General features: G+C 38.7%; 1 protein-coding gene across 6 annotated transcripts in view; it reads left to right on the forward strand.

Moving 5' to 3' along the window:
- Window positions 1-19,511, forward strand: part of ehbp1 (EH domain binding protein 1) — a 142,556-nt gene that overhangs the window by 48,580 nt on the left and 74,465 nt on the right. For 3 of the 6 annotated variants that reach the window (XM_058750157.1, XM_058750158.1, XM_058750160.1), the window contains exons 8-11: window positions 1,270-1,362; window positions 2,104-2,229; window positions 2,610-2,880; window positions 11,930-12,176. In XM_058750157.1, coding sequence (XP_058606140.1) covers window positions 1,270-1,362; window positions 2,104-2,229; window positions 2,610-2,880; window positions 11,930-12,176 — 737 coding nt within the window. The remainder of the gene's footprint in view (window positions 1-1,269; window positions 1,363-2,103; window positions 2,230-2,609; window positions 2,881-11,929; window positions 12,177-19,511) is intronic. The other 3 variants (XM_058750159.1, XM_058750162.1, XM_058750161.1) reach the window with 1 other exon arrangement.

Below are 19,511 nucleotides of genomic sequence, written 5' to 3' on the forward strand. Positions count from 1 at the left end.
AAGGTTTTTCCTGTTTGTAATCTGTAATATTTTCAGTTTCTTTTTTCATGGTTATTCTATTCTTTTATTTTCTGTTCTGTTTCTTAATTGGTTCTGTTTTATTTCTTTTTTATTAAATATTTTTCTTTTTTATAATGTTTTTTCTCTCTTTCAGTTTTAATTATTTTTTATTCTATTCTGTTTTGTTTCTCATTTTATTTTTGTTCTGTTTCATGATCTATTCTGTTTTGTTTGTTTTATTCTATTTTCTTCCATTCATGTTTTTTGTTTCTTCTGTTGTATCTGTTCTTTTTCTTGTTTTTATTCTGTTCTGTTCTGTTCTATTTTATTCTTTTTTTTTTCTAGAGTTTGGTTTCTAAATGGTTTCTGAGGGCTGCACGGTCCATTTATATGTTGCGTATGAGCCAGATATTTATGTCTAGATTGTTATAGAAGAACAAGAATCGATGTGTGTGGATTTTTGGTCCCTTGTGAATTTCTGAATGTGATCGTTTGGTGCTCTCTTCAGGATTTTTGTCCAGTTTCGGTTCAGTTTTGTTTGAGTGACAGTTACCTTTTTTTCTTTTGTGGTTAAGTACTTTTGTGTAAATTAAGTTTCTGCCTGTATGTGCACATGTGTGCATTTACTTTTACATATTGGGGCTTATTGCTGTGCGTGTTTATATTTATTCTGTTTTTGGTCATAGTTTATTAGCTGCTTTTTCTAGGCTTGCATACAGTACATATGTTAAGGAATGTCCACCCAATACATGTCCTGTGAGTGTATGTGTATGTTTGTGTTTGCATGTGCATATGTCTATGTGTGTGTGTGTGTGTGTGGGACATTGTGATATAATCCAGCCTCCCGTTACCCCCCAGATTGTGGAGTCTTAACATTAAGCCCATGTGCTTTTATCCCTGTATAAGTGTATGTATAGAGCTCCTATGGAAATGCTTGAGTTGTTTATTCATCGTATGGGTTTAGGAATCTCTTTGTTGCCATAGAGATGACGTCCAATCTGTTTTTCACAGTTTGTTAGAGCGAAGACGCAGTTCTGGGCTCTTTTCAGAGGGACACACCTCAACACTCTCTCTCACACACACACACACACACACACACACACACACACACACACACACAGAGAGATACAGAGATATTGTCTGTGTATTGCATACTTCTCTTTGCATTATACAGGTTAGCGTGTGTGCAAGCGTATGCGTACGTGTGTGTGTGTGTGTGTGTGTGTGTGTGAGAGTGTGTTTATTGATTGTATGTTGTGCTGTTTGCAGAGATTGTGAGGCAGCTGAATGCTCTCAGCTCTATAGATGGAGATCCAGATGACTGCCTAAAGCAAGCAAATAAACCTGCCTCCTCTTCTGAAGGTCTTTCAGCTTTCACCTTCTTTCATTCTTTTATTCACACACTCTCACCATCTCACTCTCACTTTCATGCACTATCTCTGTCTTTCTCCTTCTCTCCTCTTTTTTTCCATCCCTGTGGTCGAGCTGTGTTATAAAGCATTTGTTCATTGATATTATTTTTTTCCACATGCTATATATTTTTCCTTTTTTACCGTTCTTCATTTGTGATCTTGTGTCCGCGTTCCACCTTCTGCAGTTTGTAGTGAACCCAATCACCCCCGAAAAGCTTTGCTTCTGTAACCATGGAGTGACGATCCTGGAACACATGTCCTTAAAGACACCACTGGCCATGAGTGCTCTGATGGCCTAATATGGGTCAGGGTGACATGGTTGTGGAGCAAACAGAGACGTCACACCTTTCTTATCACCTCAGAGAGCACTTCACTCTGTCACCCAGCACACACACTGTTTTTTTTGGCCCACTGGCTCATCTTGTGAGTAGTAGTTCAGAATGAAACCCTGCATCAGCTCTTCTGGAACAGACGACTCTTTGGACCTAAAGGATCTTGATGTGGTTCACTTCAAAATGCAGATGCCAACAATTTATTTATTGGTTGTTTTTGCCACAGTTTTGTTTTCATTCAAAGCTTCACATGATAATTCAACGGTTGTCCTCGCTGATTGTTTTGGACTGATGAGTGATGTTCTCTTCTATCTTCCTTCCTGTTCTGTTATCACTGTGGATGGATATTGATGGTTTAGAGCTGATCAGTAAGTTGAACTTCCTGGATCAGGAGGACCAAGACCAGAGCAACATGAGCTCTAACCCCTTCGATGAACCTAGTGACCCGGTTGACCTTAACCCCTTTGGTGACCTGGATGAGGACGGTAAGGAGTGACCCTTGACCCTTTGTATGACCTCTTTGCCCCTTTATCAACAGGGCAGGTTGTACTCATTAACAAAATCTGAGATGCATGATTGATGTATTAAGTGAAAAGGGAATGTTTACTGCAGCTGAATTTTGGAAAATCGTTCTTAAGATATTTAATTATGTAAATGCATTTGATACTAGGGATGTACAAAACTGTTTTCAAAAACAATTATTGTATTGTATTTTATTTAACATATACAGAAATTATTACAGAAGCTGTAACTGTTTTTATTTCAATTATAGTTTCTCGTCATGTTTACACATTTAATAGTACTGTAATTGTGGGTTTAATTTATATAATACAGGTGTGGATGCGCATTGTTTGTGTATTTCTAGAACCATCTCCTAAGCCCCATGTGCGGTCCACTATCAAAGATCAGGAGCCTGAATATGATCAGAACACCTCTTATCCCTCAAACCCATTTGATGAGGCTGACACAGAAATGGATTCTTCTCAACATGGCAACCCGTTTGACGAACCTGAACCCGAACCCCAGCCTAAAGTATCTCCACCCAGAAGCAGCAAGAGGAAGAATGTCCGGCCAGTGGACATGAGCAAATACCTCTACGCCAACACAACCAAGACAGAGGAGGAGGAGCTAGATGAGTAAGTCAAGGAATTCTGGGATATTCTGTGGGAGGGGCTGTGGGTTAGAGCAGAACATTTTAAGTGGTTATTTTTGAGTTATCAAAACAGTTCTGGAACACACAAAATCTCTGTTTGCTCTTCTACTGTTCATTAGTAGTGTGTGAGTGTGTGTGCACGTGTCTGAGTGAAGGAGAAAAACACTTGTCGGAGGAGAAGAAAGTGGTGAGCGAGTTCTTTCAGCAGGAACAAGGCTTCTGTTGTTCCCCACATTCTTTGGCCTTGTCTGTTCATCTCTGCATTTCTCGCACTCACTCACAGTGCTCCAGCAGGGACGCACATTTCCAAACCTGACATTATGTAGTGAACAGGAGAGCAGAGGAGGATAACTTTTTAAAGCTGAAGTGTTTATTTTTCCAATGTTAAATATGTCACTTTCTACTGCAGCACATATATACATATATGTATATTTTATATATGTATATTTTATGTGTATGTGACCCTGGACCACAAAACCAGTCATAAGTGTCAACTTGAGATTTCCACATCATCTGAAAGCTGAATAAATAAGCTTGTTAAGATAGGACAATATTAGGCCAATATTTGGCCGAGATACAACTATTTGAAAATCTGGAATCTGAGGGTGCAAAAAAATCAAAATACTGAGAAAATCACCTTTAAAGTTGTCTAAATGAAGTTCTTAGCTATGCATATTACTAATCAAAAATTAAGTTTTGATATATTTACGGTAGGAAATTCACAAAATATTTTCATGGAACATGATCTTTACTTAATATCCTAATGATTTTTGGCATAAAATAAAAATGGATAATTTTGACATATATATGCATACGTACGTACATTCATACATACACACACACACGTACTACTTTTTGGGGTCTGTAAATTTTTTTATGCTCACACAGGCTGTTTTTATTTGATCAAAGATACAGTATAAGTAATAATATTATGGAATATTGTTAAAATTTAAAACAACTTAATAACTTATCTATTTAAATATCTAAAAAAATATTCCTGTGATGGCAAAGCTGATTTTTCATAAGCCATTACTCCAGTCTTCATTGTCACATGATCCTACAGAAATCATTCTAATATGCTGATGTGCTGCTCATTTCTTCCTATTATTAGTGCTAAAAACAGTTGTACTGCTTAATGTTTTGTGAAAACTGCAATGCATTTTTAGATTTCTTTGATGAATAAATAGTTCTAAGGATCAGCATTTATTTAAAATCTTTTGTAACATTATAAATGACTTTACTGTTTTGATCAGTGCATCCTTCCAAAATAAAAGTATGGATTCTTTAAAAACCTAGCTTACTGAGCTTAAACTTGTGAATTATATATTTATACTAAATGCGAGCTGTATATTTATATTTAACAAAAGTTATTGATCCTTAAATGTTTTTTAAGGATCGATATTTTAAATGTTTATCTTTACAAAAATAATCTAGAAATTACCCTTTTAAAATGATCAATTATCATTTTTGCTTAGTCACACGATTGGCCTAAAGATGTTGTACATGAGACATATTTTTAAAAATTGCCCACTGGTTTGCCCTCTAATACCTTCTCTTTCTGCTTTGCTTTCACTCTCATTCTCTCTCTCTGTCTCTCGTCCTCTCTTTCACCTCCATTTGTTTTGACTGCACTTTCCACTTCTTTCTTTTCTTAACTTGTTTGCACTGTTGTCAGCTCTTTCCTCCCTCCTTTCTCACTCTCTCCCTCTCTCTCTTTCGCTCTCTGTCTTTGTCCATAAGCTTGGGAGCTTGGGATACTTTGTGTCTTTAACCTTGTCTTTCAGCTGAATACCTGTCCAGTCTTTTCTCAGCTCTGTCTCCTCATTGTGTGTGTGTATTCATGTACGTGTGTGCCTGTGATGAGTGATGGCCTTTACACAGCAGTGTGTATTGATGCCAGCGGACGTCTGTGTCCGCCTGTCAGTGAGCTCTCCGACGAGGCCACAGGTTAAAGTTCATGAGGTGTGACCTCTGGAGCACCTGGTCCTTCTCATAGTCAGTAGAGCGTTTTATTGGCTAATAATGTTCGCTTGCCTCCTTTACCTGAAGACAACAACACACACACACACACACATATTTGTCAGCTTAATATACAGACAAGTAGAAAGGTGCAGAAAATCTAAATGTTTTAAACTGGCTAAGTATGCTGTTACGCCCCGTTCCAATAAGAAAAATGGTTTGACGTGAGTTTGAAGGTAAACGGGAAACCAATCCCAGCCGACAGATCACCACAGACATAAAAGTAAGATTTCCAAATAATTTATTGAAGTGAAATAAAAGAATTAAGTGAAGAAGCTATAGCTTCAGGGTGCCCCAAGGCCAAAACAACAAACAAAACAACTTACAAATAAAACAAACAAATATCCTAACAAAAGAAACAAAAATACAATAAACTTCCCTAACTCCGTAACGTAGACAAATCGCAAACGAGGTCAAAATAAACGGCAGGACACCCCTACGTTCCTAAAGCACTAGCACTAACTTAAATAATTTTACAAAAGAAATCTGAACCATGTACAAAGAAACAAGTGGGAGAGGGAATCCAGAGCTCCTCACACCAGAAGGCCAACGCCAGGATGAGCCAGCCATCTTCTAAGAGCGCCGCCCTTTTAAGACGGAGCAACCGCAGGTTCAGCCAATCACGTTTTCCCTGCAGCAACCAATCCCTGCACAGACAATCACAAAAAAAAAAAACACTCCACACAGAGAACACAGATGCCGAAATCGTAACATCCCCACACACCAAGAAAAAAATTAAATAACTTTTTTTTTAAACAAAGCTAAAAGAACAAGATAAGGCATCTGCTAATACATTGTCCTTGCCTTTTTTATAACGAATCTCAAGATTAAAATCCTGAATAAACAAGGACCAGCGCATAATTCGTTGATTTACATTGCGCATGCGAGACAAAAATACTAGTGGATTGTGTTCAGTAAAGACAAGCACAGGAATAGAACTTGATCCCACGTACACTTCATAATATTGCAATGCCAATAATAAAGCAAGGGCTTCTTTTTCAATAACACTATAGTGTAACTGATGTGTCAAGAACTTTTTTGAAAAGTAAGCTACGGGATGCTCAACTCCATGAATATCTTCTTGCAAAAGAACTGCTCTGACTCCAGTAGCACTAGCATCAACGTCGAGTTTAAACACACGTGAATAATCCGGTGCAGATAACACTGGGGCACTACACAACAAACTTTTTACAGCTTCAAATGCATGTTGACAGTCATCAGACCAAAAAATTTTTGCGAGGCACGGAGAAGATTGGTTAACGGTAGAGCCACATCAGAGAAATTTTGACAAAACGCTCTATGATAGCCTGCCATTCCTAAAAAACGAAGATCACGCTTGGTTTGAGGTACAGAAAATCAACAGTTGCTTGGACTCTCTGGGCGGCAGGATGCACTTGTCCCTGTCCAACTCTCTTTTCCAGATACATAACAGTTGCTTTGGCAAATTCACACTTGGCCAAATTCAACGTGAGGGAAGCATTAAGCAAACGCGTAAAAACAGTAAATAGAGTGTCTATATGTTCTTTCCAGCTAGACGAATACACCACGATATCAGCAAAAGAAAGCTTTACAGTTCTTAACATCAGCCAGTATGGTGTTCATTAAGCGCTGGAAAGTTGCTGGCGCGTTCCAGAGCCCGAAAGCCATCACGGTATAATTTAGAAAACTGTCTGGGTTGACAAAAGCAGAGATTTCGGCTGCACGTTCAGTTAAGGGAACTTGCCAATAACCCTTTAAAAGATCAAGCTTTGTAACGAACTGAGCCGATCCCACATTATCCAAACAGTCTTCCATTAACGGCAAAGGAAATGAGTCAGGCTTTGTGATCAAATTTACTTTATGGTAGTCCGTACAGAATCGATGGGTACCATCAGGTTTCGGAACAAGTAAACAGGGCTAGCTCCAAGCACTTGAACTTGGAACAGCTAAAACATTTTCCACTAGATACTTCACTTCAGAATCAATGATTTTTCGTTTAACTGGGTTGACTCGATACGCATGTTGCTTAATCATCCGAAAACTAAAAAGCCTAAATCAAAATGTCAGCTCGTTGATTCTCAGTTAAATGAGACAAATGAGAATTAAGATCTGCCAATATTTGAGAATTATTCAATCTGACACCAGACAATGGCATACTCCACAGATTTAACCCGTCTTCATTCTCACAGGAAGGTGGTACCACAGAAATAGAAGCAACTGGAATAGTAGAGCTCGTTAATTCTACTTGTTCACCGCGAGCAACATAACGCTTCAACATATTAACATGGTACACGCAGGTTTTTCTCTGTCGATCATGAGTACAGATAATATAGTCAGTATCACTGAGCTTTCGCTCCACAACATAAGGCCCAGAAAACTTTGCTTGCAAAGCAGAGCCAGGGAGTGGTAATAAAACTAGAACTTTGTCTCCCTTCACGAAAGAATGTGCAATGGCATTTTTATCAAAACGCTGCTTCATCTTCACTTGGGCGTTTGATGGAGCTGACCGAGCCAGATCTCGAGCTTTATGCAAGCGTTCTCGAAACAAGCTAACATAATCTAAAAGGTTGCAAATGGCCTTTTCTTCAGACAACCAGTTCTCTTTTAGCAGCTTAAGTGGGCCACGCACCTTATGCCCAAAAACTAACTCTGTGGGACTTAATCCCAGAGAATCCTGAACAGTTTCCCGCACACCGAACAACAGCAATGGTAACCCTTCGTCCCACTCTTTTTCTGAATCAACACAATAAGTGCGTTACATAGTCTTCGGTGTTTGATGGAATCGTTCCAGAGCTCCCTGAGATTCCGGGTGATATGCACTGGAAACTACATGTTTAACATGCAACTCAGATAAAATTTGATTAAACAACCGGGACATAAAATTCGTTCCCCGATCTGTCTGAACGACTCTTGGAAGTCCAAAAGTAGAGAAAAACACAGTTAGAGCTTTCACAATTGCTTTAGCTCTCAACGAGCGAAGTGGGATTGCTTCGGGGTAACGAGTTACTGCGCAAATAAGTGTGACCTGCTTTTGTTTTCGGTAGAGGCCCCACACAGTCTAATATGATGCGCTCAAATGGTTCTCCGATAGCAGGAATCGGCTTGAGAGGTGCTGGAGAAATAGTCTGGCTAGGCTTCCCAACCATTTGATAAGTATGGCATGATCTGCAGTATTTTGTGACATCTGACTTAATCCTAGGCCAAAAGAAATGAGGCAGAACACGATAAAGAGTTTTAGCCACACCTAGATGGCCAGCCATGTTATCATGTGCCACACTTAACACTTGTTCTCGAAAACATTGAGGAACAATTACCTGGCTTATTTGCAGTTTCTTTTCTATTTACAGCAAACTCTCGACAAAACTCAAGCGGCCGATCTTGCTTTTGCTCAGCTGCCAATAACATACGATCCACAGATAGTAACATATGAGCACAGTCAAATTCAGCACCACTGTTAGCGGACAGTAGCGTAGATGCGGACATCTCTGGTTGGTGATGCTTAGCGGACACAGCTGACTGTAATGTACCAGAATCAGTCACGTTTTCATTAACAAGAAAAGTGTCAGAAAGGTCGATTACAGTCGGAAATTTTTGTGATTGAGCTCAAGTAATAACACAGGCAGGAAACACTGACAAATCTACTACTGCTTCCTTGCACACCATGGAGGATTTACAAAGCGAATTTTTATGTGACTTCAGGAAGAGGAAAACTTTTCCACCTGCCAAGTCAATTATCAATAATCAGAATTACTCCATTTATAGGCAATTGCGAACGAATAGCCACTTTTACAAAACCAATTACCCACTCAGATCGAATATATATTTTATGCAAGGGAACCTTTTCCGCTCCCATTTCAATTCCCTGGACTAACACATCAGAACCACAATACGTTTTCTCAGAAAATGGCAACGCGCTTTCTAAAATGAATGACTGTGCTGTACCGGTGTCACGCAACAAAGTAGCAGACACTTGATAATTTTCCAAATCACTTAAGGAAATCATTCCCTGACGAATAAAAGGTTAAAAAACTGCAGCAATTTCTGGCTTCAATTGTTTAGTAACAGTTCGTACGAAACCAACTCCTTTTGGTTTAATCTTATTTTTCTTTTTCAAAACGGGACACGGCGCAATCAAATGGCCAGCTTCGTGACAATAAAAAAAATCACGAACATCATATTGCACTGATGATTTCAAGAGTTTAGATGATTTTGAAGTTCTCTCAGAACCCACAAATGTTTGATGATTCTCGACGAGCAGGTGCCACGAATACAATTCTGTGCGTTTAATACAAATTCGTCAGCACACACAGCGGCCTTAGCCAGAGTCAAAATTTTTGCTCATTCAAGTACACCACAATTTTCTCTGGTAACAAATTCTTAAACTCTTCAATCAAAACAAGTTCACAAAGCTCGTTTTACTGGCCTGCCACCATTTATCAAAGAGTACACTTTTCTCACGTGCATACTCCACAAATGTTTGATTGGCAGTTTTCACATGCAAATGGAATTTTTGATGATAAGCCTCAGGGACAAGCTCATAGGCTCTTAACACAGCGGCTTTCACTTTTTCATAATCGAGACTGTCGTTAAGGGACAAAGCGGAACAAACTTCCTGGGCCTTTCCAGTTAAGCGACATTGTAACAAAAGAGGCCAAACTTACTTCGGCCAACTCAAGGCAGCAGCAATGCGCTCAAACGCTCCAAAATATGAATGAACCTCGGCCTCCCGAAACGGTGGAATGAGGTTGATCTGTCTACTAATGTCGAAATCCGGAGAGGTTGCAGAAGGCACAGGCAAAGGCAACGATGGATCAGGAACATGGTGCAAGCTCTGACTAGTTCGAACAACAAAAGCAGGCACCGTTTTGATTTTAGACTCACCGGGCAATCGACGACCAGACTCCAATTCACATTGTCTAAAGCATAAAAGTTGGGTAATATGTTCTTGACATTTAATTTCCAAATCAAGTTGTTTCAATTGGATAACGAGTTTTAAATCTTCCGTACCTACCCCGCTAAGTGAATGAAGCACTGGAACGCTACTCAGAACCTGCTCTTCATCACTTGCACTTTCCTCTGTCTCCCTACCCTCACTTTCAAGATTTTGAACTGCTGTTAACACACCCTGTCCAATCAATGCAGCTTGTATTGCGTCCTGCACTTCTTTCTTATGAGCTGATTTTACTACAGAAATTCCATAATAATCAGCAATTAAGTACAAATCCTCCTTACGACACAATTCTAGTGCTTCATATGAAGGCTTTTGTTGAAACGTCTCAATACTAAATTCCATTATTCTATATCCTTTTCCCTGATACTCAAGAAAAATTAAATGTCTGCACCAGCAAAACGAAGAAAAAAAATTGTGCATACCATACGACTAACGTGTTACCAACGAACGCGTCCCAATTCCTTACGATAGGACGAGCCCCCATTTGTTACGCCCCGTTCCAATAAGAAAAAGGGTTTGACGTGAGTTTGAAGGTAAATGGGAAACCAACCCCAGCCGAAAGATCACCACAGACATAAGTAAGATTTACAAATAATTTATTGAAGTGGAATAAAAGAATTAAGTGAAGAAGCTATAGCTTCAGGATGCCCCAAGGCCAAAACAACAAACAAAACAACTTACAAATAAAGCAAAAATACAATAAACTTCCCTAACTCCGTAACGTAGACAAATCGCAAACGAGGTCAAAATAAATGGCAGGACACCCCTACGCTCCTAAAGCACTAGCACTAACTTAATTAAATAATTTTACAACAGAAATCTGAACCATGTACAAAGAAACAAGCGGGAGAGCGAATCCGGAGCTCCTCACACCAGAAGGCCAACGCCAGGATGCGCCAGCCATCTTCCAAGAGCGCCGCCCTTTTAAGACATTTTCCCTGCAGCAACCAATCCCTGCACAGACATCCACAAAAAAAAAAACACTCCACACAGAGAACACAGATGCCGAAATTAGGGTTGTTCCGATTCCGATACTAGTATCGGAAATTCCACCGATACCACAAAAAATTCTGGCATCGGTATCGGCGAGTACTTGAACCCATGTACCGATCCGATACCATTTTCTTAAACCCTATAGTTATGCTGTATTTGACGCACCGTAAGCTCCAGTGTGAAGTACACGGCTTGCCGTCGCTTTGCTTTTTTTCTCACACGCAGAGAGAGAGATAGTCTTTTACATGTAGCGCGTCAATTCCGAATGGTATGTAAACGATATTCTTTGTTGTATTTTCCTGTCAAAATAACAGAGTTCCTTTGGAATTCTTCAGTTTAACTGCCGGGTTCTCCGGTAGTAGGCGGAGCTAATGCGCAAACGACAATCTCATTGGCTGGCGCTCACCTATTATCGTCCCTGTTTTGATTTCAGCAAATCAGTTCGAGCAAACGCGATTAATATTCATGAACCCAGCAGCTCATTAATCCTTAGTGCGTTTATATTGTTCTTAGAATTCATAGTATGATTATTATTATCTTATCAGTATTATTGATAGTTTTTTCCCCCATTTTTACAGAAACAGACTAAGAAGACTAGAAGACTAATATGCATTCATACATGGTTACCAAGTTTTAATTCTAATTGCTAAAGTTCTATCAATAAATAATACTTGATTATCATAATATAATTATAATGCTTGACTGACTGATGTTAAGAGTGTACTTTTTTCCAAACATTATATATTATTTTTTTTGTTTACTCGCCAGACTATCTATCTATGGTGAAGCGCACCATAAAATAATTGTATCAATTCATACAGGGCTAGTAAGTAGTACATACACCTGTATAACCAGATACACAGTATCGGATCAGTACTCGGTATCGGCCGATACCCTGAGCCTAGGTATCGGAATCGGTATCGGTATCGGGAAGGGAAAATGGGTATCGGAACATCTCTAGCCGAAATCATAACATATGCTAAATTGACAATTACCTGTAGAGTGAACAAAAAACACAAATGTCCCATTTCTACTGTGATTCGCCAAATTGTTATTTTGCTGATATGGCGGTTTGTTCTCCCACTCTTAGATCAAACCCATTCTTTGAGCCCAGATCCTCTGGTGCAGTCACATCCGATGTAGATGGCAGCATCTCGGAGAACAACAGCAAACGCCGGGCCCCTCTGCCTCCCAGTGCTGGACCCAACCCTGCTGTGGCCCCTGGAAGCCCTATACCAAAGACCTCAGCTCGTGAAGGAACACCCACTCCACCTGCTCTGGCACCCTCAGCTGTCTCAGCTGTCATAGGGAGAGAGTTGGCCTCGTCCTCACCCAAGGTAAATCTTCCTCACCACATTATGACTCTTATTTCCAATAGAGTATGATATTAGTGTGTTGTTGTGCTGACAATAATTGCAAAATAGACTAAAATAGTTTAAAATAGTTAGACTAATAGACAGACTAAAATAGTTTTTCTGTCTTTAAACTTTTGGTATTGAATTTGGTATTTTTCACCTCATTAGCTATCTTAAATTTTTACTGAGCTTGTCATAATGCACACAGCTACATAATTGATCTTTTTTGGTAGATGAATACTAGTCTTTGGTTTGCCTGTATTTTTGTAAACTGTATATTTGTTTCTAGGGATGCATTGATACTAAATTTCTCAACCGATACGATAAATCATTATTTATAATAACATCTGCTGATGTCAATATCGATACAGATACATGTAGTTTGGTTTTCTTAAGGAAGAAAATATCTCCCAACTAATGCTTTAAACTCTACAGGGAACCCTCTCATTTGGTACATAACTATAATATTGCAGGTTATTTCTTTAATTTAAAGGTTATTTCTTTTCACATAATCACACTCAAAACTGAAATGTTAAAAAAAATGCATATGGTAGTTTGAAAAAACTATTATCAGTGTTAAAACATTTGTGCTGCTTAATATTTTTGTGGGAATCTGTGATGAATAGGTAGGGTGACCATATGGGCCATTTTTAGGGGACACGTCCTTGCCAGGATTTCTATATTGCCTAAAATATCCAGGTTTTGGCTGTTTGCACTGTGCAGGTAGATCGTTGTGTGACATTCATGAGATGTGCTATAGAGAGCAGACGGCTCCTTATGCTTTCGAATAGCTCTCGCGCCTACTTTGGTGTCTTTTTTGATCGGTGCGCAGCAACACTTCAAGTCATACGAACAAACAAACACGTGCGCACATTTTCATCGCTTTGATCGTTCTCTGTAGATCTCACCTTCTAATGTGCAGCGCCACGATTGTTCGATTATGTACAATACCTGCATGTTATTGGTCAAACTACTTTGGATGTTTTAAGCAATATTAAAATCCTGGCCAGGATGTGTCCCGTATGAATGGCACATATGGCCACCCTATTAATAGGAAGTTTTAAAAAAAACAGCAAAACATTTGTCTTTACTGTCAATTTTGATCAATTTAATGTTTCCTTTCTGAATAACAGTATGTTATTAAAAAAAAAAAAAAAAAAATCTTATTGACTTATTGGGTGTTGGGACTTGATTTCTATCAAACTTCCAGATCACATGTTTTTAATGGAAAGTGAATCATAATTTGGGTGTGTCATTCTGGTATTTCCTACAGGAGAAGGCCAAGTTTCACTAGCCGGGTTTCCATCCCTAAGTTGCGAATTTAACTTATGCGCAAAATTGGAATATCACATAAAATATTTGCTGATACACTTGATACATTTGAACACACTTCCTGATGAACTGGCACTAAATATCACTAAGAAAAGTAGGACAAGCCACTGATTATAATAATTCTCAAATATAATAAATTACTTGCACTTCGAGAGAGCAGATGAAGCACAATAAATGCGGTCTTGCTTTCCGAGGTGAATGTCCGCTGTTTGGGAACGCAGTCGTGACGGACCGTTCTGGGAGGCAATTATACAGAAATACTTTGATGACAGACTTTCCTCGGGCACTTCAGAATGACCATAACAACATTTCAGATACTGTGCAACAAAATCAGTCCGCTGGTTAGTCTGGTTATGCCAAGTCACATGACGTTTTTGAACGCTCATGCGGGATTTATTCGCTAAATGCGTTTCCATCTCCCATTATTCGCATTAAGCCTTTTTCGCACAAGTCAAAAACCACCTCAAGCGAGCATAAAAACTTTTTTGCGAATTAAGGGATTTCTTTTCGATATTTGGCGTTTCCATCACTCGTTTCTGATGCGATACTTCAAAATGTGCATAAAAAGAGGGTGATGGAAACATAGCTACTGTCATCTTTTGAGGGTTTTTATTTCTGTCACACATTTTTTCCGACAGTGCCACATTTCTCATTTTCCCCTTTACCTTCTCTTTTTGATATCCAGGACCACTCACTCCATCCCTCTCATCTTCTTTCTATCCTCTTCCTGCACGCTTCACTCCGAGCATTTGAATACAGGCATGTATTAGCTGCTCTGTAGAATCGTTATATATGCATTATGATTCTCTTCACTCAATGCTTTAGTGAGTCTAATTAACTGGCTCTGCGGTCCCTCACTGGCTGAGGGTGTGGGGCGTAGGGTGCAGGGGGCGAAGGGAAGCCCACCGAGTGTGAATGAGAGCGAGGCGTCGGGCCGCTGCAGAGGGGCTTATACATGGCCAGATTAAATCCCTACAGGCCGAGTGTTTTTATTTACGCCTGCGAGTGTGTGCGTTATAATGTAGTCCATATTTAATTATAGCGAGGGTTTTATCACAGCGCAGCACTTGTGTGTGTGACCGCGCCTGAGAAGTCCTGCCCAACTTAAACATTTAATTACCCAAATTCAGTGGCCTGTGAGGACACACACACACACACACACACACACACACACACATCAGGCAAATAAGCAAATTTTCCTCAGAAACAGCAAGTGGTATCTAAGCTTCAACTCATGGATATGTTGGATTTGTGCTCCGAATTGCCCAGTGAGTACACCGCTGGACTCGCACCACATCAGTCCGATTAAACCCAGAGTGATTGGTCCGTTAGAATGACTTCAGTATTCGGTTTTTGATCGAAGATGTCATATTTCCAGCAGAACCCCATTTATTCTGATCATGTGCTCCCTCGATCTCTATCCCACACGCACTTCGTACGGATTATGATTTCATTTTCTCGCTGTATGCGGAGGTTGTTTCCTCTGAGTGTGGTGTATAAGATGACCTTAGCATGAATAAAGTCAAATGGGATTAGCTGGAGACACATGCACTAGGCTACACATTCAGAGTGAAGATACAGGGAAGCCCAAAGGCTTTGTTTATGACTTTTCTATGTGTGTTTATGTTGTTGCTTGAAGAACCCCCTTGCACGCTTGCAGACCTGAGGTGAGGCAGAAGGTGCAGGTTGGAAAAACAAATGAATAGGACGCTGTGATAATCTCTGAAAACACAAAAGAAATGGAAATGTTGAAATTGCCGTAGTTCATGGATTAGAGCAGCCCTGAAGACACGCATTCACTGAGCGAATCTGTGGGGCACATGGTAATGTCATCATGGTCTTGTAAACACAATCTGGAATAGCTTTGAATATTTTCTAAAGGGCGCTCCCTTTGGTTTATCGTCATTTCGCTAACACAACCTGATCTTTGAGCTTTGTCATCGAGAAGTACGCTTAAAATGGCTGCTGTAGTATTAAGTTTTATCAGCCAGTTTTTTTTTTTTTTCTGAAATTTTACGTAAAGTAAAAAACAGAAATAACCGAATAACTCTGTAAAATTAGTGATTCAAAAAATATCCATTATAATGTTATGTATTTAACAAAATGTTTTTTAAAATGACATGATTTTGCCTCAGGTTTACCTTCAGGCTTCTTTTGTCACGTAGCTGCCTCTTTACATGTAAAAGCGTCAGTAAGTTTGAGTAATTTTCACATTCGATTTTCAGGGATGGAAAAATCTAGACAAACGTACTTGGCTCTCAAGAACTTTGATATATTAGCATTTGAGGATGCTGTTTTTGAAATGGGTGAAGAATTAATCTGGATGAATCAAGGAAGAGTGGAATAGGATGTCTTGGGCTGCAAAAGTAGAAAGGGATGTTCTGATTCACTAGTACATCTTTTTCTCCTCCTCTTTTTATCTCCCTCGTTCCTCTGTCATCGTTTGTCTTTTCCAGTGAAGCGATTTTACACCTCCCTGCTCACCCCTCTCTCCTCTCTGTCGTTTAACAGCAGTCTTCCACACAGGGACGCACTGATCTGAGGATTTTCATCAGTTCACGCTTCATAAATTATGGTCTGTATTTTAATATAAAGAAACGGCAAACGCAGTCACTGCAAAGCTCTTTAGATTTACATAAAGCCCTCCGGGGTGAGGCAGTGCCGTCTTTAGGGCTAGAGCTCTCACAACCCAGGCTAAAAACTCAACAAAGTTTTGAGAAAGATGTTAGTAACTTTGTGCGATCATGTTCACTTTTTTTCTGTGGTTTTACTTTATCTCTCTCTTTCCCCCTAAAGAAATCGTGACTAAATCATTTAGTGCAGTAACCTTCCATTTTCTCAGTTTTTCTAAGTTTATGAAAAGGTTCTGAGTTAGTAGAACTAATCACAAGACCAAATTAAATGATGGTGTTCATGACCTGAGAGCCCACAGTGGGAGGGACAGGGCCAGGTTACACTTTCATTACACTTCTTTGTTTTCCACTCTCTCGGTCTGATTCAGACTGCAACATAGATAAATTGAAATTAAAGTAAATTAACATTATTTAATTGAGTTCGCAGATGGCAGTGGCGTTTTTAATTAGTTTGTGTGAACACTGGTGGGTTTTGACTCCACATGGTCATTTCGGTGCTTCTGGTTCTTTTTCACTGATGTACTGTAGCATCCCTCGTTTCAGTGTTTCAAACAGGGATTAGACGTTTAACAGTAAAGAATTAAAGAGCACTTTTAAAGTTATTGTGTTGAATTATATATATATATATATATATATATATATATATATATATATATATATATATATGTATATATGTGACCCTGGACTACAAAACCAGTCTTAAGTCGCTGGGGTATATTTGTAGCAATAGCCAAAATTACATTGTATGGGTCAAAATGATCGATTTTTCCTTTATGCCAAAAATCATTAGCATATTAAGTAAAGATCATGTTCCATGAAGATATTTTGTACATTTCTTAACGTAAATGTATCAAAACTTAATTTTTGATTAGTAATATGCATTGCTAAGAACTTTATTTGGACAACTTTAAAGGCGATTTTCTCAATATTTAGATTTTTTTGCACCCTCAGATTCCAGATTTTCAAATAGTTGCATCTCAGCCAAATATTGTCCGATCATAACAAACCATACATCAATGGAAAGCTTATTTATTTAGCTTTCAGATGTTGTATAAATCTCAATTTCGAAAGGCTTCCTAAGACTGGTTTTGTCATCCAGGGTCACATATAATATATAATTCAACGTACATACATACATATACATATACATACTGTGCATGTATATTATATATATATATATATATATATATATATATTAGTGGTGGGCATAGATTAATTTTTTTAATCTAGATTAATCTCACTGTAATCTTGGAATTAATCTAGATTAAAATGGCTCATTTGAATTCTGCCAAGTAGATCAGAATAAGTTCACTACTAGTAGTAAACAACTAGCAGTCATCAAGAATTTAATATTGATAATAACATTGAAGACATTGTATGATTATTCCTTAAAGATAAGGTTTTAATAGTTTTAGTAGTAGTAGCCTATTACATTCTGCCCAATATCTTCAAGTGAAACCGAACTTTTATTTTGACGGGTTGCCGTGAGGATAGTTTTTCTCAAATGAAACGCTCGAATGCTCATGAAGTGACTCTCAGAGCAGTTCTGGAGATGTTGTTCATGTATTTATGTCCTCATTTAGTGAGACGACAGACGTTAATATCGCCGCAAGCGTCACGCGGTCTTCTGTATGAGTAGTGAACAAACCCGTGCGTCTGCGCCATACATTAACACAGAGACACACAGAAGTCATATTTAAATAGACGTTTTGCGGCTTAATATTTACAAATAGGAGTGGGAGTGTGCTCACTTGTGTGTGCGCTTACGTTTGTGTGTGTGCCGCACCGCCAAACCTGATATTGCCAAGTGCAACGTGTTCCTGGGTCAACATCTTTGTTGACCCTGGAACAACATTGTGATTAACCAATCAGATTTCAAGAACCAGTTTATAATTTTTGTGAAGTTTAGGATTATAATCAGTGTTTGGTGCTTGTACATCAGTGTAATTCATCTATCAATTCCTCAGATTTTAGGGATTACTCATGGGTAAGGTTAGGTTTAGGTGTAGGAATATGGTTAAGATTATATTTTTGGATTAAAATGTTGTTCCAGGGTCAACAAAATATGTTGACCCAGGAACACGTTGCACTTGGCAATATCAGGTTGTGCGTGCGGCGGAACTCCGCTGTGCGCGCGATACAGAGAGCGCGACCATGTAACGTAGAGATAGAAATGACTTGCCGATTTCCATTGGGAAGCTTCTTAAAATAAATTTTCCTGAAGCAAACCCGCGGCTTCATAGCTGCATCCATGTTAGCACGCATACACACAGGTTCAAGACTCGTTCTCGCCCCTACAGTGCAATTCGGCTAGGTATACATCCGCGCTAAAATATCGAGGTGAAAGTCATCATAGCTTGCGTAGTATAGACCCAGCTCCCAACCCAACTTTGAGAATAGATTAACGGCGATATTTTTTTATCGCCCGATAAGAGTCTCACGTTAACGCAGCACGTTAACGCCGATAACGCCCACCACTAATATATATATATATATATATATATATATATATATATATATATATATATATATATATATATATATATAATGTACATGCACAGTTGTGTCAAAAGTTTACATCCCCCTTTCAGAATCTGCAAAATGTTAATTATTTTACCAAAATAAGAGGGATCATTGTTTGTCCTGAACAGTTAAACTGAGGTGAAAACTTTGAATTTGAAGATCAGGATAAATTTAACTTATTTTCTCTTCTGGGAAGCATGTAACTATCTTCTTTAGCTTCTGAAGGGCAGTACTAAATAAAAAATAAAAAGATATTTAGGCAAAATAAGAAAAATGTACACATCTACATTCTGTTCAAATGTTTTCACCCCCCTGGCTCTGCATGGTTTTTCCTTCTGGAGCATCTGTGAGCGTTTGAACCTTCTGTATTAGTTGCATATGAGTCCCTCAGTTGTCCTCAGTGTGAAAAGATGGATGGATCATTGTTGGAAAGGGTTCAAATACACAAAAACGCTGGAAAACCAAAGAATTTGTGGGACCTGAAGGATTTTTCTGAAGAACAGTGGGCAGTTTAACTGTTCAGGACAAACAAGGGACTCATGAACAACTATCACTAAATAAAAAAAAAAAAAACACAGCTGTGCATCATTCAGGGAAGAACACAGTATTAAGAATCAAGGGGATGTAAAGTTTTGAACGGGGTCATTTTTTAATAAATTCAGCTATTATTTTCTCTTGTGAACTATATGTAAACATCTTTTATGTGAAATATCTTATTCAGGTCAGTACTAAATAAAGATATAAATTACAGATATAAGTACAGATATGAATTTCATATAAAAAAAAGCATAACTTATATGTACAGTGTGTTTGTGTATATACACGTTTT

The sequence above is a fragment of the Onychostoma macrolepis genome, chromosome 17 (genome assembly GCF_012432095.1).
Source record: "Onychostoma macrolepis isolate SWU-2019 chromosome 17, ASM1243209v1, whole genome shotgun sequence".
Classification (NCBI taxonomy): Eukaryota; Metazoa; Chordata; class Actinopteri; order Cypriniformes; family Cyprinidae; genus Onychostoma; species Onychostoma macrolepis.